This window comes from Macaca fascicularis, chromosome 20 (assembly GCF_037993035.2).
Source record: "Macaca fascicularis isolate 582-1 chromosome 20, T2T-MFA8v1.1".
Classification (NCBI taxonomy): domain Eukaryota; kingdom Metazoa; phylum Chordata; class Mammalia; order Primates; family Cercopithecidae; genus Macaca; species Macaca fascicularis.
In genome coordinates this window covers 28,679,711-28,701,937 of record NC_088394.1, presented here as the reverse complement: position 1 = coordinate 28,701,937, position 22,227 = coordinate 28,679,711, and the positions used below count along the sequence as shown (strand labels likewise).

Here is a 22,227-nt window from a genome sequence, read left to right as displayed (position 1 = left end):
CAGTGGCCTATCTCTCAAAACAACTAGACAGGGTTTCCAAAGCCTGGCCCCCATGTCTAAGGGCCCTAGCAGCAACGGCCCTGTTAGCACAAGAAGCAGATAAATTAACCCTTGGGAAAAACCTGAATATAAAGGCCCCCCATGCTGTGATAACTTTAATGACTACCAAAAGACATCATTGGTTAACAAATGCTAGATTAACCAAGTACCAAAGCTTGCTATGTGAAAATCCCCACATAACCATTGAAGTTTGCAACACCCTAAACCCTGTCACCTTGCTCCCGGTATCAGAGAGCCCAGTTGAACATAACTGTGTAGAGGGGTTGGACTCAGTTTATTCTAGCAGGCCCAACCTCCGAGAACATCCTTAAACATCAGTAGACTGTGAGAGGTATGTGGACGGGAGCAGCTTCACCAACCCCTGCAAAGTGACTCTGAAGAAGACAATAAGCCATGCTCCAGTCACACCTGGAAGCTGACTGGTCCACACACAGCCGAAGCATGAGAAAAGTCATCGCAGGACTCATTTTCCTTAAAATTTGGACTTGTACAGTAAGGACTTTAACCGACCTTCCTTAGACTGAGGACTGTTCCCAGTGTATACATCAAATCAGTGAGGTAGGACAAAAAGTTGCTACAGTCCTATTATTTTATGATTATTATAAGTGTACCGGGACTCTAAAAAAAAAACTTGTTGTGAAACCCCGTCTCTACTAAAAAAATACAAAAAACTAGCCGGGCGAGGTGGCGGGCGCCTGTAGTCCCAGCTACTCGGGAGGCTGAGGCAGGAGAATGGTGTGAACCCGGGAGGCGGAGCTTGCAGTGAGCTGAGATCCGGCCACTGTACTCCAGCCTGGGCGACAGAGCGAGACTCCATCTCAAAAAAAAAAAAAAATAAAAAAACAAAAAAACAAAAAAAACCCCAAAAAACTTGTTTGTATAATGCTATTCTATGCAAGGTATGTAGCCCAGGAAATGACCAACCTGATGTGTGTTATGACCCATCTGAGCCTCCCATGGCCACAGTTTTTAAAATAAGATTAAGGCCTGAGGACTGGTGGGGGCTCATAAATGAAACGAGTAAAGGGTTAGCGAAAACAAAAGAAAAAGGGGTGTCCAAACAAGTCACGTTGAAGTTTGATGCTTGTGCTGTCATTAATTGTAATAAGTTAGGAATAGGATGTGGTTCTCTTTAATTAGGAAAGAGGCTATATGGCAGAAAATAAGTACATTTGTCATGAATTAAGACTGTGTGGAAAAGAATGTGGATAGTGGTCTTGTGTCATTTAGGCTACTTAGATAAAAAATAAAAAAGATCCTGTCCACCTTCAGAAAAGGAAAAGTAGCCCTTCCTGTACCAGTGATCAGTGTAACCCCTTAGAACTAGTAATAACCAACCCCCTTGATCCTCACTGGAAAGAAAGGGAGCATGTAATCCTAGGAATGGATGAGGCTAGACTAGATCCTTGAGTAAATATCGTGGTTTGAGGAGAAGTTTACAAATGCTCTCCTGAGCCAGTATTTCAAATCTTCTATGATGAACTGAATGTGTCAGTACCAGAAATTCCAGGAAAAACAAGAAATTTGTTTTTGCAATTAGTTGAGCATGTAGCCCAGTCTCTCAATGTCACTTCATGTTATGTATGCAGAGGAACTGTAATGGGAGATCAACGGCCATGGGAAGCCTGAGAATTAGTATCTACAGACCCAGTTCCTGATGAATTGCCAGCTCAAAAGAATCACCCTGGCCGGGCGCGGTGGCTCAAGCCTGTAATCCCAGCACTTTGGGAGGCCGAGACGGGCGGATCACGAGGTCAGGAGTTCGAGACCATCCTGGCTAACACGGTGAAACCCCGTCTCTACTAAAAAATACAAAAAACTAGCCGGGCGAGGTGGTGGGCGCCTGTAGTCCCGGCTACTCGGGAGGCTGAGGCAGGAGAATGGCGTAAAAACCCGGGAGGCGGAGCTTGCAGTGAGCTGAGATCCGGCCACTGCAATCCACCCTGGGCGACATAGCGAGACTCCGTCTCAAAAAAAAAAAAAAAAAAAAAAAAAAAAAAAAAAAAAAAAGAATCACCCTGATAACTTCTGGGTCCTAAAAGCCTCAGTCATTACACAATACTGTATAGCAAGAGTAGGGAAGGACTTCACCCTTCCTGTGGGAAGACTCAGCTGCCTTGGGCAAAAACTGTATAATACTACTACAAAAACAGCCACCTAGTGGAGTTCAAACCACACTAAGAAAAACCCATTTAGTAAATTCCCAAAGTTGCAAACTGTGTGAACCCATCCGGAGTCCCACCAGGACTGGACAGCCCCCACTAGATTACACTGGATATGTGGGCATAGAGCTTACACCAAATTACCCAACCAGTGGGCAGGTAGTTGTGTTATTGGCACTATTAAACCATCTTGCTTCCTACTGTCCATAAAAACAGGTGAACTCCTGAGCTTCCCTCTCTGTGCTTCCCGCAAAAAGAGAAGCATAGCTATAGAAAATTAAAAAGATGATGAATGGCCCCCTCAGAGAATCATACAATATTATGGGCCTGGTACTTAGGAACAAGACGGTTCATAGGGATACCCGACTCCCATTTACATGCTCAACCAAATCATACGGTTACAAGCTATCTTAGAAATAATCACTAATAAGACTGGCAGAGCCTTGACTATTCTGGCCTGGCAAGAAACTCAGGTGAGAAATGCTATCTATCAAAATAGATTAGCTCTCGACTACTTGCTAGCCCTGAAGGAGGGGTCTGTAGAAAATTTAACCTTACTAATTGCTGTCTACACATAGATGATCAAGGGCAAGTAGTTGAAGACATAGTTAGAGATAAGACAAAACTGGCACATGTGCCTCTGCAAGTGTGGCATGGATTTGATCCTGGGGCCATGTTTGGAAAATGGTTCCCAGCACTAAAAAGATTTAAAACTCTTATAATAGGAGTTATAATAGTGACAGAAACCTGCTTACTGCTCGCTTGTTTGCTACCTGTACTTCTTCAAATGATAAAAAGCTTCATCGCTACCTTAGTTCACCAAAATGGTTCAGCACAAGTGTACTATGTGAATCACTATCAATCTGTCTTGCAAGAAGACATGGATAGTGAGAATGAAAGTGAGAACGCCCACCAATGAGTGAGCATCTCAAAGGGGCGGAAGGGAGGAGACCACCCCTCATATTGTCTTATGCCCAATTTCTGCCTCCAAAAAAAGAAGTAAAAACTAAAAGGCAGAAATGAAATCCATAAGCAGATAGCCTGGTGCCAGACCCTGGGCCTGGTAGTTAAAAGATCGACCCCTGACCTAATCGATTGTTGTCTATAGATTACAGACATTGTATAGAAATGCACTGTGAAAATCCCTATCTTGTTTCATTCCAATCTAATTACCGGTGCATGCAGCCCCCAGTCACGTACTCCCTGCTTGCTCAGTCAATCACGACCCTCTCATGCGGACCCCCTTAGAGTTCTGAGCCCTTAAAAGGGACAGAAATTGCTCACTCAGGGAGCTTGGTTATTGGAGACATGAGTCTTGCCGAAGTTCCTGGCCAAATAAAGCCCTTCCTTCTTTAACTCGGTGTCTGAGGGGTTTTGTCTGCAGCTTGTCCTGCTACATCTTCACTCTCTGTAACCACCCTTCCCTCTGTCAGTCTTGTTCTACTTTCCAAATCCTCCTCTGCTCCAAACCTGACTCATCTCCTGTCCCCCTCCCCACAGCCCCAGCGGATGATTCCTCTTCCCTTGACCCCGCCAATTTTCCCCCTCCCCGACAGCATCACGATCCTCCACAGGAGCATCCTAATCCTCCACTGTATGCCCCCGTTCCGGCTCCACCCCTTTCCCCTCATCTCTCAAACCACCCCCTTTCTGACTCTGAGTCCTCTCCGTCTCCGCCCCTCACCCGCTCTTGGGCCCAACATGCTCAGCAACCAGCTCCTTTACTTCCCCTTCAGGAAGCAGCAGGAGCTGAAAGTATTGTTAGAGTTCATGTTCCCTTCTCTTTTGGTGATCTCTCTCTAATTAACAAAAGACTTGGTTCATTTCCAGAAGACCCTACCTCTTCTATTAGGAAGTTCCAGCACCTTACCTAGTCTTACGAACTAACCTAGCATAACCTCTACATTATCCTCTTTTCCATCCTCACCCCAGAAGACTGAGACTGTATCTGGACCCTAGCTCAGGCACATGCTGATACCATATGCTCCTGCCCAGCCTACTGGTGCAAACGCAGTCCCCAACCAGGACCCCTCTAGGATTATCAAGACAGGGCCTCTGCAAGCCACCATCAAGACCACATGATTGTATGTCTTCTTGCAGGACTCAAAAAGGATGTGTATAAAGCAGTAAACTATAAAAAACTTTCAGAAACCACCCAAGGTCCTAATGAAAACCCAACCCTTTTCCTCTCTGATTTAACTGAAGCCATGAGAAAATATACCAACCCAGACCCAGCCAGCCCCAAAAGAACCACTATTTTAAACGTTCAGTTCATCTCCCAATCCACCCCCAATATTTGATGCAAGTTTCAGAAGCTTGACAAAGGCCCTCAAGCCCCACAATGAGATCGTCTTAATTTAGCCTTCAAAATCTTTAACAATCATAATGAGGAAAATAAAAGGCAAAAACTGGCAAAGTTTCAAATGCTTGCCATCACCATCAGAGGCCCTGCAGGCCCACGGGGCCACAGCTCCACATGGACGCCTCCTAACAATTCACCCCATCTGGCACCTATTTCAAGTGTGGCAATAAAGGCCACTGGTCCAGACAATGCCCAAACCCAGGAAAGCCCACCAGGCCGTGCCCCCTCTGTGGAGGACCCCACTGGAAGTCAGACTGTGAGAGGCCCCAGCAAGGGCCACCCCCATCCCCTCCTGAGCCGGCCAAAACCTCCTACTCAGATTTCATCGGCCTTGCCACTGAAGACTGATGGTGCCCTGGAACGAACGCCCCCCACAACTACCACCTCTTCATTCAAGCCAAAAGTAACCCGAATGGTGGCAAGTAGGCCAGTATATATATATTTTTAAATTAATACCAGGACAACCTACGCTGCTTTACCTAATTTTTTGGGACCCACCCAGTCCTCCCAGGTCTCTGTTGTAGGAATTGATGGACAAGTCTCCAAACCCCGAGCCACCCCTCCACTCTTCTGCTCCCTGCACAGCTTTTCCTTCACTCACTCTTCCTTAGTCCTGCCCTCATGTCCAACTCTGCTCCTGGGCAGAGATATCCTTTTCAAACTCCCACTACTCTCCACCTCCATGGTAACCTACTTAGAAATTCAGCTTTCCCCTGGGGCCCGGGCTACGACCCCAGCCCGAGCAGCATTAATAAATAATCTATCCCCGCCCTCCTCCAAAAGAGAAATCCATTCCTTCCTAGGGTTAGCAGGCTTCTTTAGAATATGGATTCCCAACTTTACCCTCCTAGCTCACCCCCTCTATAAAGTGGCCAAAGGCCCTCTCAATGAACCCCTAAACCCCTCACATAACATACTCCCCAGCTTCTGCAAACTCCAAACCGCTCTTGTCACTGTATCAACTCTGTCCTTACCTAATATCTCCCAACCTTTCACTCTATACTGCCAAAAACCGAGCAATAACCCTCGATGTCTTAGGACAACCGGAAAAAATTCCTCCTTTTTTTGCCCCTGTAACTTAACTCTCTAAACAACTAGATAACAGTCAAAGGGTGACCAACCTGTCTTAAAGCACTAGCAGTGGTGCCCATTTTAGCTCTAAAAGGCAGGAAACCAACTTTCAGCCAGAATACCACTGTCCACAGTCGTCATAATCTACAGGATCTCCCCTCCTCCTGAGCATTAGGCTCTCTTCCTCCTTCATGGATTCAATTACTCCATGCCTTTTTTTTTTTTTGAGATGGAGTTTCACTCTTGCCTCAGCGTCTTGCGTAGCTGGAATTACAGGCGTGTGCCACCACACCCAGCTAATTTTTGTATTTTCAGTAGAGACAGGGTTTCACCATGTTGGCCAGGCTGGTCCTGAACTCCTGACCTCACATGATCCACCCGCCTTAGCCTCCCAAAGTCCTGGGATTACAGGCGTGAACCACCGCCCCTGGCTTACTCCATGCCCTCTTTATGGAAAACCCCAAATTCAGTCTTGTCAAAAGTGCTCCCCTCAACACAGCATCCTCACTCCCTGTATATTCTTCGCCTCCTACTCATTCTTGCACTAGCATCCTAGATCATCTGCAACCACACTTTCCAAACATTTCCTCCCAGCCTCTCACCAACCCCAATGACCAGCCATTTATAAATAGCTCCTCTTCCGTGCCCACTGGCTCCCCCAAAATTGCTGGGTATGTGGTTGTTTCCCTTGACTGAGTAATTGAAGCTAAGGCCCTACCTTCAGGAACCTCTTCTATCCCTCCTCTCCACAATATACAATGCAATCCCTGCCTCAGCCTATAACCGGACTTCCAACCAAGTAACCTACCATCCCGAAGTCCTCATTAACAGCCCCCACAAACTTGACATACAGGCATTAACAGAAATCTCCCCCCAGTTAACTAATGAGTTTGGTCCAGCTGTTACAACCTTACATCCCTATTTACACAACCTATCCCCCTACTGCAGCCGTGATAAACCCGTATTAGGAGCCATAACAACCCACACAATCTTATTCTATCCAGCACTACTGTGCGTACAACGACATCTACCCTCTGGCATTCCCCTCAGCCACCTGAATTCCAAACTACAACTTTACCCTACAACTGAAACCTCCCACCGAACATACTATTCTCAAAGCCGCCAACAATAAAGATAGGCTTCGTTTCTCTAGCCTCCACATCCTTAACAAAAATTAAGGGTACTATAATGGCCACCACCTCCCCTGTTTATCCCTCTTCCCTTGACTCCCCTCTCCCTGCACCATCCCTACCCTACACCCACCACCCACGACTGTCTCCTTATCTCAACATTAAACAACACTCCCACTTGAATCTTAGTGGACACAAAACGCTTCCTCTTACACTGAGAAAAAAAGAACCCCACAGCCTCCCAGCCTAAACCAAACACCCCTTTACAACCACTTACAGCAGCAGCCCTCGCCGGGACCCTAGGAGTATAAACGCATGAAAATAACAAAATAGTATATATTTTTAGCATACACAACCAGTTCTGTCTACCAGACCAAGGCATACTTTTCCTATGCAGTACCTCAACTTATATTTGCCTCCCATCTAACTAGATGGGCACCTGCAGCCTGGTTTTCCTCAGTCCAAAAATCAACGTTGCCTCAGGAGACCAACCCCTACCAATCCCCGTTAATACCCCTGTCTGACACCACCATGCTATACAACTCATACCTCTATGAGTAGACCTCAGAATAACTACAGGAGTTGGAACTGGGGTTGCAGGATTAACCACCTCCGTTTCCTATTACCAATCCCTCTCCAAAGACCTCACAAATAGCTTGGAAAAAATAGCCAAATCCGTTACAACTCTCCAATCACAAATAAATTATTTACCAGTGATGGTTCTTCAAAATCACAGAAACTTACACCTACTCACAGCCGAAAAAGGAGGACTCTGCCCTTTTCTAGATGAACAGTGTTGCTTTTATCTTAACTAATCTGGCTTAGTACAACATGCTGTAAAAAGACTAAAGGACCGAGGACAAAAAATTAAAGAAAACATCCCTCGATGGCTAGTGTGGCCCTCCTGGTCTTTTAATACCTAGTTTCCACGGCTTGACCCACCTAGGCCCGGCCATAACCATTTTTCTTTTTCTAGCATTTGGCCCTTGTCTCTTACACCTTCTCGCCCAGTTTTTATAGGACCTTATCAGAGCCTTTACCTACGGGGACAAGACAAGATATAATGCTGCTCCGGGAATACCAATGGCTCTAAAAACAGCAATCCCTACCATCCAGCCTTCCCCAACAACCGTCGCCCCTTCCCAGCAAGAAGCAGCCAGACAATGGCGCCCCTCTTCTATTACCTATTAAAAGGCTGGAATGTTAGGGACAAAATGCCCAAGAAAGCTTCTTGGTGCTGCCCACCCTTCCCCCAAGCCTCTTTATATTTCTAAGCCCTTATCTAGGTGCCACAGTGAAGCCAGCAGACTTCACTTATCAGACCTTGCTGCAATAAGCAAACCCCAATTACAAACCACCCACACCTGATGGGGGAGGTAGTGGGAAACATAAACTTTACCTTCACCCTCCTGTAATAGATGTCACAAGGTAATACGTAGCAAAATTAACCAGCAAACAACCCAGGATGTGGCCATACCAAAGAACTCCCTCAAACTCCCCTCCCCAATATAAACCCCTCATTCTGTAAGCTTGGGGCTGCTGCTTCTGTATTAGGGGAGCAGCTGGCAGGTTAATGAAAACTTGCCTGCCTAACTTTAGGTCTATTTTTCCTTTCTCTCAGCTGACCTTACATCCTCATCTCCTGAGAGTAGGAGGAGGCCCAGCTGTGAGGTCAAAATGCCCAGCATCCCCAGGAAGGAGGAAGCCTGAGAGAAAGGCAGAAAGGGGACAAAAGCGGCTGACGTCTCAGTCCCAGCTGAAGAGGACTATTTTGTTTAGGAAGAAACGCTACTTATATGTTCCTTGGTCCTGGTGTGACTCATTTTTGCTGACCCGAATTTATTACATTTCCTGGAGCCTGAGATCTTGACCTTTTCTTTCTCACTTTAAGGGAGGAGACCACCCCTCATATTGTCTTATGCCCAGTCTCTGCCTCCAAAGAAAGAAGTAAAAACTAAAAGGCAGAAATGGAATCCACAGGCAGATAGCCCAGCACCGCACCCTGGGCCTGGTAGTTAAAAATCAACCCCTAGACCAGGCGCGGTGGCTCACGCCTGTAATCCCAGCACTTTGGGAGGCCGAGGCGGGTGGATTACGAGGTCAGGAGATTGAGACCATCCTGGCTAACACAGTGAAACCCCGTCTCTACCAAAAATACAAAATATTAGCCGGGCGTGGTGGCGGGCGCCTGTAGTCCCAGCTACTCAGGAGGCTGAGGCAGGAGAATTGCTTGAACCTGGGAGGTGGAGGTTGCAGTGAGCCGAGATCGCACCACTGCACTCCAGCCTGGGTGACAGAGCAAGACTCCAACTCAAAAAAACAAAACAAAAAAACACAAAAAACCCTGACTTGACTGCTTGTGTTATCTATAGATTCCAGGCATTGTATGGAAAAGCATTGTAAAAAAATCCCAGTCCTGTTCTGTTCCTTTCTGATTACTGGCGCGTGCAGCTCCCTGTCACCACCCACTGTTTGCTCAGTCGATCACGACCCCCTCATGCAGACCCCCTTATAGTTGTGAACCCTTAAAAGGAACAGGAATTGCTTACTTGGGGAGCTCGGTTTTTGGAGATGTGAGTCCGCTGATGCTCCCAGCTGAATAAAGCCCTTTCTTTCACAATTCGGTGTCTGAGGGGTTCTTGTCTGGCTCGTCCTGCTACAAAATTTTTTTTTTTTTTTTTTTGAGACAGTCTCGCTCTGCTGACCAGGCTGGAGGGCAGTAGAGCGATCTCTGCTCACTGCAGCCTCCGCCTCCCAGGTTCAAGTGATTCTCCTGCCTCAGCCTCCCGAGTAGCTGGGATTACAGGCACCTGCCACCACACCTGGCTAATTTTTATTTTTATTTTTAGTAGAGACACGGTTTCACCATGTTGGCCAGGCTGGTCATGAACTCCTGACCTCAGGGGATCTACCCCAGCTCAGCCTCACAAAGTGCTGGGATTACAGGTGTGAGGCACCACACCTGGCCCAGACTGGGCTTCTTTTTCCTTTCCTTCTTTCTTTTTTTCTTTCTTTTCTTTTTTTTGATGGTGTTTCGCTCTTGTTGCCCAGGCTAGAGTGCAATGGCACAATCTTAGCTCACCACAACCTCCGTCTCCTGGGTTCAAGTGATTCTCCTGCCTCAGCCTCCTGAGTAGCTGGGATTACAGGCTTGCGCCATCACGACTGGCTAATTTTGTATTTTTAGTAGAGATGGGGTTTCTCCATGTTGGTCAGACTGGTCTCAAACTCCCGACCTCAGTTGATTGGCCTGCCTCAGCCTCCCAAAGTGCTGAGATTACAGGTGTGAGCCACCGTGCTCGGCCTTTTTTTTTTTCTTTCTTTTTAAAGACAGGGTTTCACTCTGTCACCAAGGCTCGGGTGCAGCGGTGTGATCTCAGCTCACTGCAACCTCTGCCTCCCGGGTTCGTGCCATTCTCCTGACTCAGCCTCTGGCGTAGCTGGGATTACAGGCATGTGCCACCACACCCAGCTAATTTTTGTATTTTTAGTAGAGATGGGGTTTCACCATGTTTGCCAGGCTGCTCTTGAACTCCTAATCTCAGGTGATCCACCCTCCTTGGCCTCCCAAAGTGCTGGGATTACAGGCATGAGGCACCACGCCCAGCACTTAATTTGACTGGTGACATTCCATGGGACTCCAGTCAGGCCATGCTATGAATCGGCCCATTCAGTGGCAGTGCGTGAATTCAAGTTTAGGATGAAGAAAGTTCACCTTTCTCTCTCCAGGCCCCTGGGCCCTGGAACAGCTGCCTGTGTGGTTGATGGCGGCTCCTCTGGTTGGCCTTGAGGCATGCGGGAATGTCACTGCCTGGTGAGCTCCTCAGTTGGCCAGCACTGTCTGGGGGTGGGGGATGAGGGTGGCTCTCAGGGGTACCCATCTGAATGCTGCTGTTGTGAAGGTTGAATATGAGTAGGCCTTGGGGAGTTGACAAGGCAAGAGGTAAGTATTGAATCAGCAGTTTCCCAGTGGCCGCTCAGAAAAATAACACATTTGGAAGGGACCAGCAGGAGTCTCTTTGGGAGCTGTCATAAGCCCTTGGCGTCAGAAACACTGACCTGGTCTCTGAGCTTTTGGCCAAGGCTCCCTGCAGCCAGACCTTCCCCAAACCTGCAGTCTCTGCCCGGCATCAACATCTGGCATTCACCCAGTACCTCATTCCTGTCCCCAGTGCAGCCACACTTCGCCAGTACCTTCAGCCAGGCCCCAGGTACTCCGGGGAGTGACCTTTTTCCCGCAGCTGGTACAGCACCCACTTCTCCCACAGCGAGGTCCACCCCTGCTTCCTGCTGCCCAGTGGGCCTGTGCTCCTTCGCCTGTCCCCACTGCTGGCAATGCTTGAGCCAGGGGCCATTCAGTGGATCCACTGGCCTGGTGACATGGGCCTCAGAGGCTGACCTCCAGGATTGTGAACTCTGCCCCTGGTTCTTTCCCAGGAGGGTCCAGACCCCCACGGGAGCTTCCAGCACCTCCCAGAGCTCTTCCAGACTGTGGGTGATAGGCACCATGCTGAGGGGTGGGCACTGTAAGAGAAGAAATGTCATTGCTTTTAAGGGAAGTTTTCAGTTTTCTCTTGTGTCCTTCAGAGGCCTGAGAGCCTGGGAGACCTAGGGCTGGGACCACACCCCCTGGGCAACACTGAATCCTTATGCCCCTCCCAAACTTTTTGCCTCTGCTCCCCAGGGTGAGAAAATAGCCCTTAGAGTCCACAAGGGACCAGAATAAACACACTTAACAAAGTAATCCATATCTTCCACCTGTTTCACACCCTCTCCCCAACATAGATCTCCCCTTGAAAATTTTACTGCCCCAGCCAGATTTTCTTTGTCCTGTCATTTCTTTTAAAATTTATTGTCCTTGGCCGGGCGCAGTGGCTCACACCTGTAATCCCAGCACTCTGGGAGGCCAAGGTGGGTGGATTGCCTGAGGTCAGGAGTTCAAGACCAGCCTGACCAACATGGTGAAACCCTATCTCTACTAAAAATACAAAATTAGCTGGGTGTGGTGGTGCATGCCTGTAGTCTCAACTATCCAGGGTGCTGAGGCAGGAGAATCCTTTGAACCCGGGAGGCAGAGGTTGCAGTAAGCCGAGATTGCGCCAGTGCACTCCAGCCTGGGCAACAAGAGCGAAACTCCATCTCAAAAAAATAAAAAAAATAAAAATTATAGTTCTTTAAGAAATATAGGCCGGGCGCAGTGGCGTGGGCGACAAAGCGAGCCTTCGTCAAAAAAAAAGAAAAAGAAAGAAAAGAAAAGAAAAGAAAGAAGGAAAGAAAGAGAAAGAAAGAAAGAGAAAGAAAGAAAGAAACAAAAGAAAGAAAATGATCAGTAGCTGCACCACTAGAAAGATGGCGGAGCAAGAGCAAAGAAAAATCCTTTTGGTTCCAGAAAATCTCCTGAAAAATAGGAGGTCTTATCAAGCCCTCAAAGCCACCCAGGCAAAGCAGGCACTTTTGGCAAAGAAGGAGCAGAGGAAAGGAAAAGGGCTCAGGTTTAAGCGACTGGAATCATTCCTACATGATTCCTGGCAGGAGAAACGTGACAAGGTGCATCTCAGACGACTAGAAGCGAAACCTCATGCCTTGGAATTGCCAGATAAACATTCCTTGGCCTTTGTTGTATGCATCAAAAGGATTGATGGTGTGAGTTTACTGGTGCAGAGAACCATTGCAAGACTTCGCCTAAAGAAAATTTTTAGTGGTGTCTTTGTAAAAAGTCACCCCCTAGAACCTAAAAACGCTACGTATAGTGGAACCTTATGTGACCTGAGGATTTCCAAATCTGAAGTCTGTCTGGGAACTCATTTTGAAACATGGACCAGCCAAGGTCAAGAATAAGACCATCGGCCAGGTGTGGTGGCGCATGCCTGTAATCCCAGCACCTTGGGAGGCCGAGGCGGGTGAATCACGAGGTCAGGAAATCGAGACCATCCTGGCTAACACGGTGAAACCCCATCTCTACTAAAAATACAAAAAATTAGCCAGGCATGTTGGCGGGCACCTGTAGTCCCAGCTACTCGGGAGGCTGAGGCAGGAGAATGGCGTGAACCCGGGAGGCAGAGCTTGCAGTGAGCCGAGATCACGCCACTGCACTCTAGCCTGGGCGACAGAGTAAAACTCTGTCTCAAAAAAAAAAAGAAAAAGAAGAGGAAGACCATCCCTCTGACAGACAACACAGTGATTGAAGAGGACCTGGGGAAGTTTGGTGTCATTTGCTTGGAAGACCTCATTCATTAAATTGCCTTCCCAGGGAAGCATTTCCAGGAGCTCTCATGGTTCTTGCGTCCTTTCCACCTCTCAGTGGCCCAAGATGCTACCAAAAATAGAGTGGGCTTCTTCAAGGAGATGGGCACACCTGGTTATCAGGGTGAATGCATCAATCAGCTCATCTGTCAGCTGAACTAGACTCAGGTGCCAAACTGCGATAAATTTTTATCAATGAAGTGGAAGCATGTGTTTTTGTTGTTTTGGGAATTTTTATCAAGTACTTCAGAGATTATTTCCTGCTTTATCTTCAAAAACTGAAAAGAAAAGACAGTAGCTGGCCAGGCGCGATGGCTCAAGCCTATAATCCCAACACTTTGGGAGGCTGAGGCGGGCGTATCACCTGAGGTCAGGAGTTTGAGACCAGCCTGACCAACATGGAGAAATGCCGTCTTTAGTAAAAATATAAAAATTAGCTGGGCGTGGTGGCGCATGCCTGTAATCCCAGCTACTCGGGAGGCTAAGGTGGGAGAACCGCTGGAACCTAGGAGGCGGAGGTTGTGGTGAGCAGAGATCACACCATTGCGCTCCAGCCTGGGCAACGAGAGCAAAACTCCATCTCAAAAAAAGAAAAGAAAAGACAGTAGCTTATGTTCATGGCAAGCACTTCTCATCACAGTGCAGTTCCAAGGAAAACTTCCAGCATTTTCTACATTGGGTGCCACGTCATCTGAAATCAGCACATTCCATGGAGGAAGGAGTCTTGCTCTGTTGCATCTATCCTAGGGTTTAATGTTGATAAATGAGTAACTCTAGCATTTGTAAAAGGCTCCTTAAGGCTCCTGCAGCAGCCGACCAAGCCCAAGGACATAACTGAATCTGGAGAGTCCTGGGGCCTTGTTTTGAAAAAGACTTGAAATACACATAGGAAGAAAGCCATAAAAATAAATGTTCACTTGTCTCTGAAAAAAAAGAAAGAAAGAAAAAAAAAGAAATATAAAAGCAAAACTTGGCTTCAGCCATTTTTTCTGACTGCTCTGTCTTGTGAAGATCCCTGAGTACATGTAAAACAGATACAATTTGTATTCTTTCCTTTTTTCTTATTTATTTTTGAGACAGGGTCTCCTAAGTTGAGCAGGCGGATCTCATTCTCTTGGACTCAAGAGATGCTTGTGCCTCGACCTCCCAGTAGATAGGATTACAGATGATTCTCAATCTAGGCCTAGATTCAACTGAAGAGCCCACTAAGAGCTAAAAGACGCCTTGGAGATTACTCTGACTCCAGTACACAGGACATGTATGAAGTCAGGTGGAGCACAGAGTAGGCCATCAGGAAGTGTGAGACGGAGGTCTGGTGGGAGAGCTGGCGACATTTACTGACATAAAGATCCCAGGGGAAGCAGGTTGGGGTAAGAAAGGGATGAGCTGGTTTTGAGCGGAGGAGTCTTGGGCCATCCGCGTAGGGGCAGGACCTGAGGGGAGCCGAGAGCCTGGCTGCAGCTAGAGGGAGACCGGCGGTCGGGAGGCGTCCTGCACAGCACATGGGAGAAACTCCTAGAAGAGAGGACCCTCTGACCTTCTCAACCTTACCCTACTCTCCTGGCTGCTTCCGCCATCTAGAAGCTCCAAGGATTTCAAGCTCCAACAAGCCTACCATAGAGGAGGGTCTCCTGTATCCACTCCATGGCTTTTGTGAAAGGAAAATAAATCTTGGGGCCCCCAAATCACTACCCTAAAGGTAAAAGTCACGCTGGGAACTGCTTAGGGCCAACCTGCCTCCCATTCTATTCAAAGTCACCCCTTTGCTGGCTGACATAGATGGATATCTGATTGCATCCTCTGGAAACGCTAATCAGAAACTCCAAAGAATGCAACCGTTTGTGCCTCACCTTCAGTTTCCTGGAAGCCCCTCCCTGCTTCGAGTCTTCCTGCCTTTGCTTCAAGTTGTCCCGCCTTTCCAGACAGAACCAATGTACTTACATACACTGATTGATGTCTCATGTCTCCATAAAATGTATAAAACTAAGCTGTGTCCCGACCACCTTGGGCACATGTCGTGAGGACTTCCTGAGGCTGTCACGCGCGTGTCGTCAACCTTGGCAAGAAATTGAGATCTATCTCGGAATTTCTGGGTTCACACTTTTTGCTCTCAACATTGGGAAGAGACTGCTGCCGCCGTTCCTGAGGACAAAACGAGAGGGTGATGGGCTGGAGCCCGATTCTAAAAAGGTCCAGGGACGAAAACTAACTTCTGAGTTCACGACGGTTCCCTTCCGTGGGAGGCTCCTTTGTTTCTGCAAACCCGGGCTGAGCTCTGAGCTGTGCGGCCTCACCGGGCGGGGCCAGAGCATACTCGGTTGGTTTTCAAGGCCGGCGCCTGTAGCCGCAACGGCCATTTTTGATTAGGGCACGGAGAGACCGCTGCCTGGGGGTGGGGGCGGGGGGCGCCGTCCTGGGTACAATTGCGCAGGGGCAAAGGTCGAGAGGTCGCGCAGCCGCAGTTTTTTTTTGAAGAAATAGTCCAGTTCTGACTATGGACTCGCAGCCATCGGCCCTTAGTTTCCATCCCCTCTAGTGGGCCCTCGGGGGTTATAGTGACCTCCCTCCTTCCCTTGGGACTGGGCCGGGGAGGTGTTCTCGGGCGCGGGAGGTTCCGTATGCCCAGGCCCGGCCAGGGGAGGTGACCGATTCGTCGTTGGGGCTGACAGTCCCCATGGCGCCGCCTCTGGCCCCGCTCCCTTCTCGGGATCCAAACGGGGCAGTACCCGAGTGGAGAAAGCCCAGGACCGTGAGCTTCGCCGACGTGGCCGTGTACTTCTCTCGGGAGGAGTGGGGCTGCCTGCGACCCGCGCAGAGGGCCCTGTACCGGGACGTGATGCGGGAGACCTACGGCCACCTGGGCGCGCTCGGTGAGAGCCCCACCTGCTCACCTGGGCCCTGCGCCCCCACACGCCCTGCCGCGCCTCTGGGAGCTGCGCGTGGAGTTGGGGGTCCCGGGGCCGGGCAGGCGGCCTCCCCACAGCGTGGGGTTTGCGTTCTTCTCCCCCAGGAGTCGGAGGCAGCAAGCCGGCGCTCATCTCCTGGGTGGAGGAGGAGGCCGAACTATGGGATCCAGCTGCCCGGGATCCGGAGGTGACGAAGTGTCCGACAGAAACGGACCCAGGTGGAGTATCGGGTGCTAAGTCCCATGGGGACTTCTCTGTTCCTGTCCCATCCCGGTTTCCTCTGCCACCTCCAGCTACCTGCTTAGCAGTTTCCTCTCTGAACTGCCTTCTCAACTACGGCCAGCAGGGTGAGACCTTGCCTTGGCCCCGGATGCAGCCTAGAAAGGGGCTGTGATGGGGGCTCTGGCCCTGCCATACCCGCCTCTAAGTCCTCACCTCTGCGTGGTCACTACACTCTGGGGGCTTTTTTGTTTTGCTTTAGAGATAGGGTCTCTGTTGCCCAGACTGAGGTGCAGTGGTGCCATCATAGCTCACTGCAGCCTCGAACTCCCGGGCTCAAGCAATCGGATCAAGCAATCCTCCCGCCTGGGCCTCCAGAGTACCTAAGACTGTAAAGGCACTAGGCACCACGCCTGGCTGTTTTTTTTTTTTTTTTTTTTTTTTTTAATTAAAAATTTTTTTTAAAGAGGTGGAGGTCCTGGTGTGTTGCCCGGGCTGGTCTCGAACTCTAGCCATCCTCTATCTCGGCCTCCCAAAGCACTGGGATCACAGTCATGAGCCACCGCGCCTGGCCTCTAAGTTCCATTGGCTCTACCTCCACATCATGACCCCCGCCCCAGTCGTTTTCCTGCAGGATGGTTCCTATGCCCCCTAGGCGCCCCCCACCCCGCCCTCCCATTTCCTTCCTTCAGTTCTTGCCTCAGCCTTTGCAGAGTATCCAGCCCCACTGAACTTGGCCATGCCCGCCTGGTTCTGCCTTTCTTGGTGCTGTTCCTTCTGCCTAGAATATCGCCAGGTGTCCGCTCCTCCTTCTGGATCAGGCCCAGATGTTCATGTCATCTCTGCCCTTCCATGCGGTGACATTTCCCCAGTCCCGAGGCGGAATGGACTGTTTCTCCCTCCTGGCTCTGTCTGGCTCAGCAGCCGAGGAACAGGTGTCACTGCTCTATCTCCCAGGGGCAGCCGGGGGTCCAGCAGGCCTGTCCCTGTCCACGCGGGCTGTGGGATTCAAGGACCAGGATGAGCCGAGCCTGAACTCTCTTGTCTTTATCTCCCAGCAGATTCCAGAAACGAGGAAGAGGAAAGACAAAGGGAAGGGATGGGAGCCCTGGAGAAGCCTGTCCCTGTGACCGCCGGGTCTCCTGGGCTGAAGGTTCCCCAAGCCCCCTTTACCAGGTTGGAGCAGCTGTCCAAGGCGCGGCGCCGGAGTCGCCCCCGCTTTTTTGTCCACCCCCCTGTCCCCCGAGCGGACCAGCGTCACGGCTGCTACGTGTGCGGGAAGAGCTTCGCCTGGCGCTCCACGCTGGTGGAGCACATCTACAGCCACAGGGGCGAGAAGCCCTTCTACTGCGCAGACTGTGGCAAGGGCTTTGGCCATGCTTCCTCCCTGAGCAAACACCGGGCCATCCATCGTGGGGAGCGGCCCCACCGCTGTTCCGAGTGTGGCAGGGCCTTCATGCGCCGCACGGCTCTGACTTCGCACCTGCGCGTCCACACCGGCGAGAAGCCCTACCGGTGCCCACAGTGTGGCCGCTGCTTCGGCCTGAAGACTGGCATGGCCAAGCACCAGTGGGTCCATCGGCCAGGGGGCGAGGGGCGCAGGGGCCGGCGCCCTGGGGGGCTGTCTGTGACCCTGATCCCTGGCCGCGGGGACCTGGACCCACCCGTGGGCTTCCAGCTGTACCCAGAGATATTCCAGGAATGTGGATGAAGGCCTCAAAAGTGACTATCTAGACATTGCGGGAGGCCCGAGATGGGCTCAGGGGCCCGAACCTCTGCAGCGGCCTGCAGGGAGGTCCCAGAATCCACGGCAAGAGCTGGCCTGGGGTGTGGACATTCTGAACGTGGGCACTCAACAGCCTCTTCTGCCAGCACCTTGCTCCCTGCTGCCCTGGGCTCTCCAAGGCCACCTTTGCTGAGGCAGGGCTGAGGTGAGAACCCCCCAGACCTCCATACCGGGAAGCAAAAGCTGTTTCTCCTCCCAAAGGTGCTAAGAGGATTGAGGTAGAGGAGAACCTTGTTTTCTCTGTTTTTTCTTTTTACTTTTTTAATTTTTTGAGATGGAGTTTTGCTCTTGTTGCCCAGGCTGGAAGTGCAATGGTGCAATCTTCGCTCACTGCAATGTCCGCCTCCTGGGTTCAATCGATTCTCCTGCCTCAGCCACCTGAGTAGCTGGAATTACAGGCACACTATGCCTGGCTAATTTTTGTGTTTTTAGTAGAGATGGGGTTTCACCATGTTGGCTAGGCTGGTCTCGAATTCCTGCCCTCAGGTGATCCACCCACCTCTGCCTCCCAAAGTGCTGGGATTACAGGCGTAAGCCACCTCACCTGGCCTTTTCTTTTTTATTCTTTGACCCTCCCACAGCACAATACCCATTGTCTGTTTATTTATTTACATATTTTTAAGACAGCATCTTGCTCATCACCCAGGCTGGAATGCAGTGGTGTGAACTGGGCTCACTGCAGCCTAGACCTGCTGGGCTCAAGGAATCCTCCTGCCCCAGCCTCTCAGATGGCTGAGACTACAGGTGGGCTACACTACGCCTGGCTAAGTTTTAGTTTTTTTTGCAGAGATGGGGTTCCCACTATGTTGATCAGGCTGGTCTCAAACTCCTGGGTTCAAGCAATTTGCCCACCTTGGCCTCCCAAAGTGCTGGGATTACAGGGGAGCCACCGCACTGGCCTCCATTGTCTTTTTGCTGCACAACTTAAAAAACCAGTGGCCCTGTACTGGATCTGGCCTGCAGTTGCTGTATTGATTTGGGCCCAGGCAGTGTTTTTTTTTGTTTTTTGTTTTTTTTTTTTTTTTTGAGACGGAGTCTAGCTCTGTTGCCCAGGCTGGAGTGCAGTGGCCGGATCTCAGCTCACTGCAAGCCCCGCCTCCCGGGTTCACGCCATTCTCCTGCCTCAGCCTCCCGAGTAGCTGGGAGTACAGGCGCCCGCCACCTCGCCCGGCTAATTTTTTTTTGTATTTTTTAGTAGAGACGGGGTTTCACCGTGTTAGCCAGGATGGTCTCGATCTCCTGAACTCGTGATCCGCCCATCTCAGCCTCCCAAAGTGCTGGGATTACAGGCTTGAGCCACCGCGCCCGGCCAGGCAGTGTTTTTAAGTGATAACAATTAGTGGTGAAGATTTAAAAGGTTATTTTGCACCAAAATCCAGGTTTCTGGCATCTCTAGAAAAATCCAAAGATTTTGCAAGTCCACCTAGGCTCTCAGAAAGTCGCTGTTGTTGGGAGCTGGGCCGGAGCCAGAACTCCCAACTTACCGTGGCCACTCATCCCATCAGCTCCTGACCAAGCACGCGTTGCCATTCATCATTGCTTGCTTCTAGTGTTTTTGGTGTTTAAAGTACAGCAAAGAAGAAAGGGAAGTATTTCTTGAACCCATGTCTGTGTCAAAACAGTCCTTGCATCTTTCCTGTCTTTAGGTACGCGCCATCTTTGCTGTCTTTAAGTATGTGCCATCTCGGGCAGAGAGGACTAGGCCAGGAACACCTGGTGTTAGATTTGTAGCCAGTGGCAACTGTACCCATCTGTATCCCCAAGCTCTACACAGAATCCCCCCAGCACTTCACGACTCCATTATCCATCTACCACTAATTCCTTTGTGGGCAGAGTCCAGCCATGGGCAGCACCTGCCCAAGGAGAGCAAGGGCCTGTGACCTCTGCTGGCCTGTGCACCCTCGCCTGTCACCCAGCTCAGCCCTGTGTCTGGCCTACCCAGGGAGGAAGAAACCAGATTTGTCAACCTGGAAGGAGGTAGAAGTTTTGGAGACAAGACACTGTGTCAAGTGAAGTAATGAACTGACTTTATTCCAACCTCATCTCCAATCCAACCCCACCAAGGTCTCTCTCCCTCAGCTTTTCTGGGGTGGGTTGACTCATGTGTCACCTTATCACAGGGACACATGGGGTGAGAAGAGGTACCTTGGCAGTAGGAGATACCTTTGTACCAGGTTTTAATTTCCAGTGTACATCCCAGTCCCCTCCCCTAACCCTCAACACAGCCTGGGGAAAGCCCAGCTTGCAACACCAGTTCTCAGCCCAGACTGACAGCCAGATCTTGGCCCTGAGTATGCCAATTAAAGGTGCCATGATTATTACCTAGAGGTCTCTGAGTGCTTTGAAGTTTGTAAAGCTTATTTAGGGCCCAGAAGCCAGACTCCAACTCCTCTGCTTCCTGCCCTCATGACCCAACTTTCCAGCTTTCATCAACTTTTTTAGTGTCATGAAACCCTTAAGCCTTAGCCCCACCCCATTCTCAGCTCCTTAGTTCGTGGTGTAGATATTTCCACCTAGAGGCAGGGCCGGGCTGAGTATCTTTTAAAAATGTAGCTACTCTCGGCTGGAGTAGTTGCTCACACCTGTAATCCCAGCACTTTGGGAGGCTGAGGCGGGCAGGTCACGAGGTCAGGAGACCGAGACCATCCAGGCTAACATGGTGAAACCCCGTCTCCACTAAAGATACATTAAAAAAAAAAAAATTGCCAGGCATGGTGGCACGTGCCTATAGTCCTAGCTACTCAGGAGGCTGAGAGGAGAACCGCTTGAACTCAGAGGCGGAGGTTGCACTGAGCAGAGATAGCGCCACTGCACTCCAGCCTGGGCAACAGTGAGACTCCATCTCAAAAAAAAAAAAAAAAAAAAAGTAGCTACTCCCTGGGCCCAGTTCCTCATCTATTGAATGAGAATCTCCAGGGATAGAATTTGATGCCTGTGAAAGTTTGAGAGAACCACTGCTGGGAACAAAACATTATTTTCAAACTGCTCTTCGTTTTGCAAGAGTAGTGGTTGATCCTGGGGCCTGTCCCCAGTGTCAGGCATACACAAAGACTTCCATTTCTTTGTTCTTTCCAAAGGGCGCTGTACCGTGGCCGCTGTCTTCCTGGGTACCTAGGATCATGTTCAGTACACTGGGGCATCTCCTGTAGCATCAGATGGAAGGCCTTCAAGAGGGCTTGTGCTTTGCATGAGGGGAGGGAGCAATGCACACGGAAGCTCCTCTCACTGAGAACGTCTGTGAGGGCTCGCTCTATCCTGCAGCACTGGCCACGTTGGCTGGACCATAAACCTTGGCTGCACACTGAATGGCTCTGCCCTAGTGCTGTGCATGCCAGGAGACAATGCTGTGAACAAAGTGACCACCCGACTCAGGACATGCGCAGGGTTCATCCTCATGGATGCAGAGGTAGGACAAGGCCAGTGGACTCCCAAGTTTCTCCTGCCTTGGATTAGCTGGTGTTGGGTCACTGGGCTTGGAGCCTCTCACTGCTGTGGCTGTGTGTCAGGTGGAGGCTGGCTTCCTTGTGAAGTCCCTATGCCTAGATGGCACCCTGGTCCTGGAGGAGGCTGGCTGGAACTTAGCCACTCTTACTCCAGGTGCCAGTGAGGCTGAATTTGCACGTGGAAATGCGGGTGCCTGGGCAGCGTGAAGTCTTGGCCCAGCTTCTGCTACACCTGGGACTTGTGGCTCATAAGAGTGCAGGCAGCGGACGGTGTCAGAGCTGTGGTTGGAGGTCTCACCACCCATTTTTAGGGTGTGGCTGCTCTCCTGTGTGAATTTTCGTGGATCAGCAAGTTGGAGGTCAGAGAAAAATATCTTGTGGAGATTTGTTTCCTACCTGAGTGCTTTGGGGATGACCAGAGAGTACCCCATGTCCAGCTCTTCCCAAAACTTGTCCTCTTGTAGGCTGTCCTGACTGTGGACTCTAGTACTGGACCATGTAAGCCATTCTTAGCAAAGGTTTCAGGACAAACACATCGGGATGGGAGAGAGCTGTGGAGCTGGAAGTTGTTCCTCTGGAGGGCAAAAAGTTTTCCCCGCTTCATTTGTGGGATGAGCTCTTGTGATTTTATTTGTAAGCCTTTATATTACTATTATTATTAGAGATAGAGTCCTGCTCTGTCACTCAGACAAGAGTGCAGTAGCGAGATCTCGGCTCACTGCAACCTCTGCCTCCCCGTTTCAAGGGATTCTCCTGCCTCAGCCTCCTAAGTAGCTGGGATTACAGGTGCCCGCCATCGCGCCTGGCTAATTTTTGTATTTTTTAGTAGAGACAGGGTTTCACCA

The 22,227-nt window shown here is 50.0% G+C and overlaps 1 protein-coding gene, 1 long non-coding RNA gene and 1 pseudogene across 9 annotated transcripts; 2 read left to right on the top strand and 1 right to left on the bottom strand.

Moving 5' to 3' along the window:
* Positions 1–9,615: 9,615 nt before the first annotated feature.
* LOC135968944 (uncharacterized) lies at positions 9,616–15,285 on the bottom strand. Its single transcript, XR_010583996.2, has 2 exons — positions 14,879–15,285; positions 9,616–11,309 (listed from the first exon to the last, which is right to left on the bottom strand). It is a non-coding gene; the product is annotated as an uncharacterized lncRNA (long non-coding RNA).
* Positions 11,978–13,190, top strand: LOC107128322 (ribosomal protein uL30-like; annotated as a pseudogene).
* On the top strand, positions 14,941–20,262 carry LOC101866838 (zinc finger protein 747). 8 transcript variants are annotated; one of them, XM_045382622.3, is made up of 3 exons: positions 14,941–15,345; positions 16,039–16,152; positions 17,215–20,262. In XM_045382622.3, the coding sequence occupies exons 1-3, from the start codon at positions 14,982–14,984 to the stop codon at positions 17,862–17,864; spliced, it is 1,128 nt and encodes a 375-aa protein (XP_045238557.2). In that variant the 5' UTR covers positions 14,941–14,981; the 3' UTR covers positions 17,865–20,262. The 8 variants fall into 8 exon arrangements, with proteins under 8 accessions (XP_045238557.2, XP_045238556.2, XP_073883042.1 ...); XM_045382621.3 differs by having other exon boundaries at positions 17,212–20,262; XM_074026941.1 differs by having other exon boundaries at positions 15,035–15,218.
* The last annotated feature ends 1,965 nt before the right edge of the window (positions 20,263–22,227 follow it).

Bases quoted from the DNA above. Each gene is read 5' to 3' on its own strand.
- LOC101866838 (XM_045382621.3), top strand. From the start codon at position 14,982: ATGTCTCATGTCTCCATAAAATGTATAAAACTAAGCTGTGTCCCGACC. The intron at 15,346-16,038 runs GTTGGTTTTCAA...CTTCTCCCCCAG, and splicing joins GCGGGGCCAGAGCATACTCG to GAGTCGGAGGCAGCAAGCCG. The intron at 16,153-17,211 runs GTGGAGTATCGG...TTTATCTCCCAG, and splicing joins TCCGACAGAAACGGACCCAG to CAGATTCCAGAAACGAGGAA.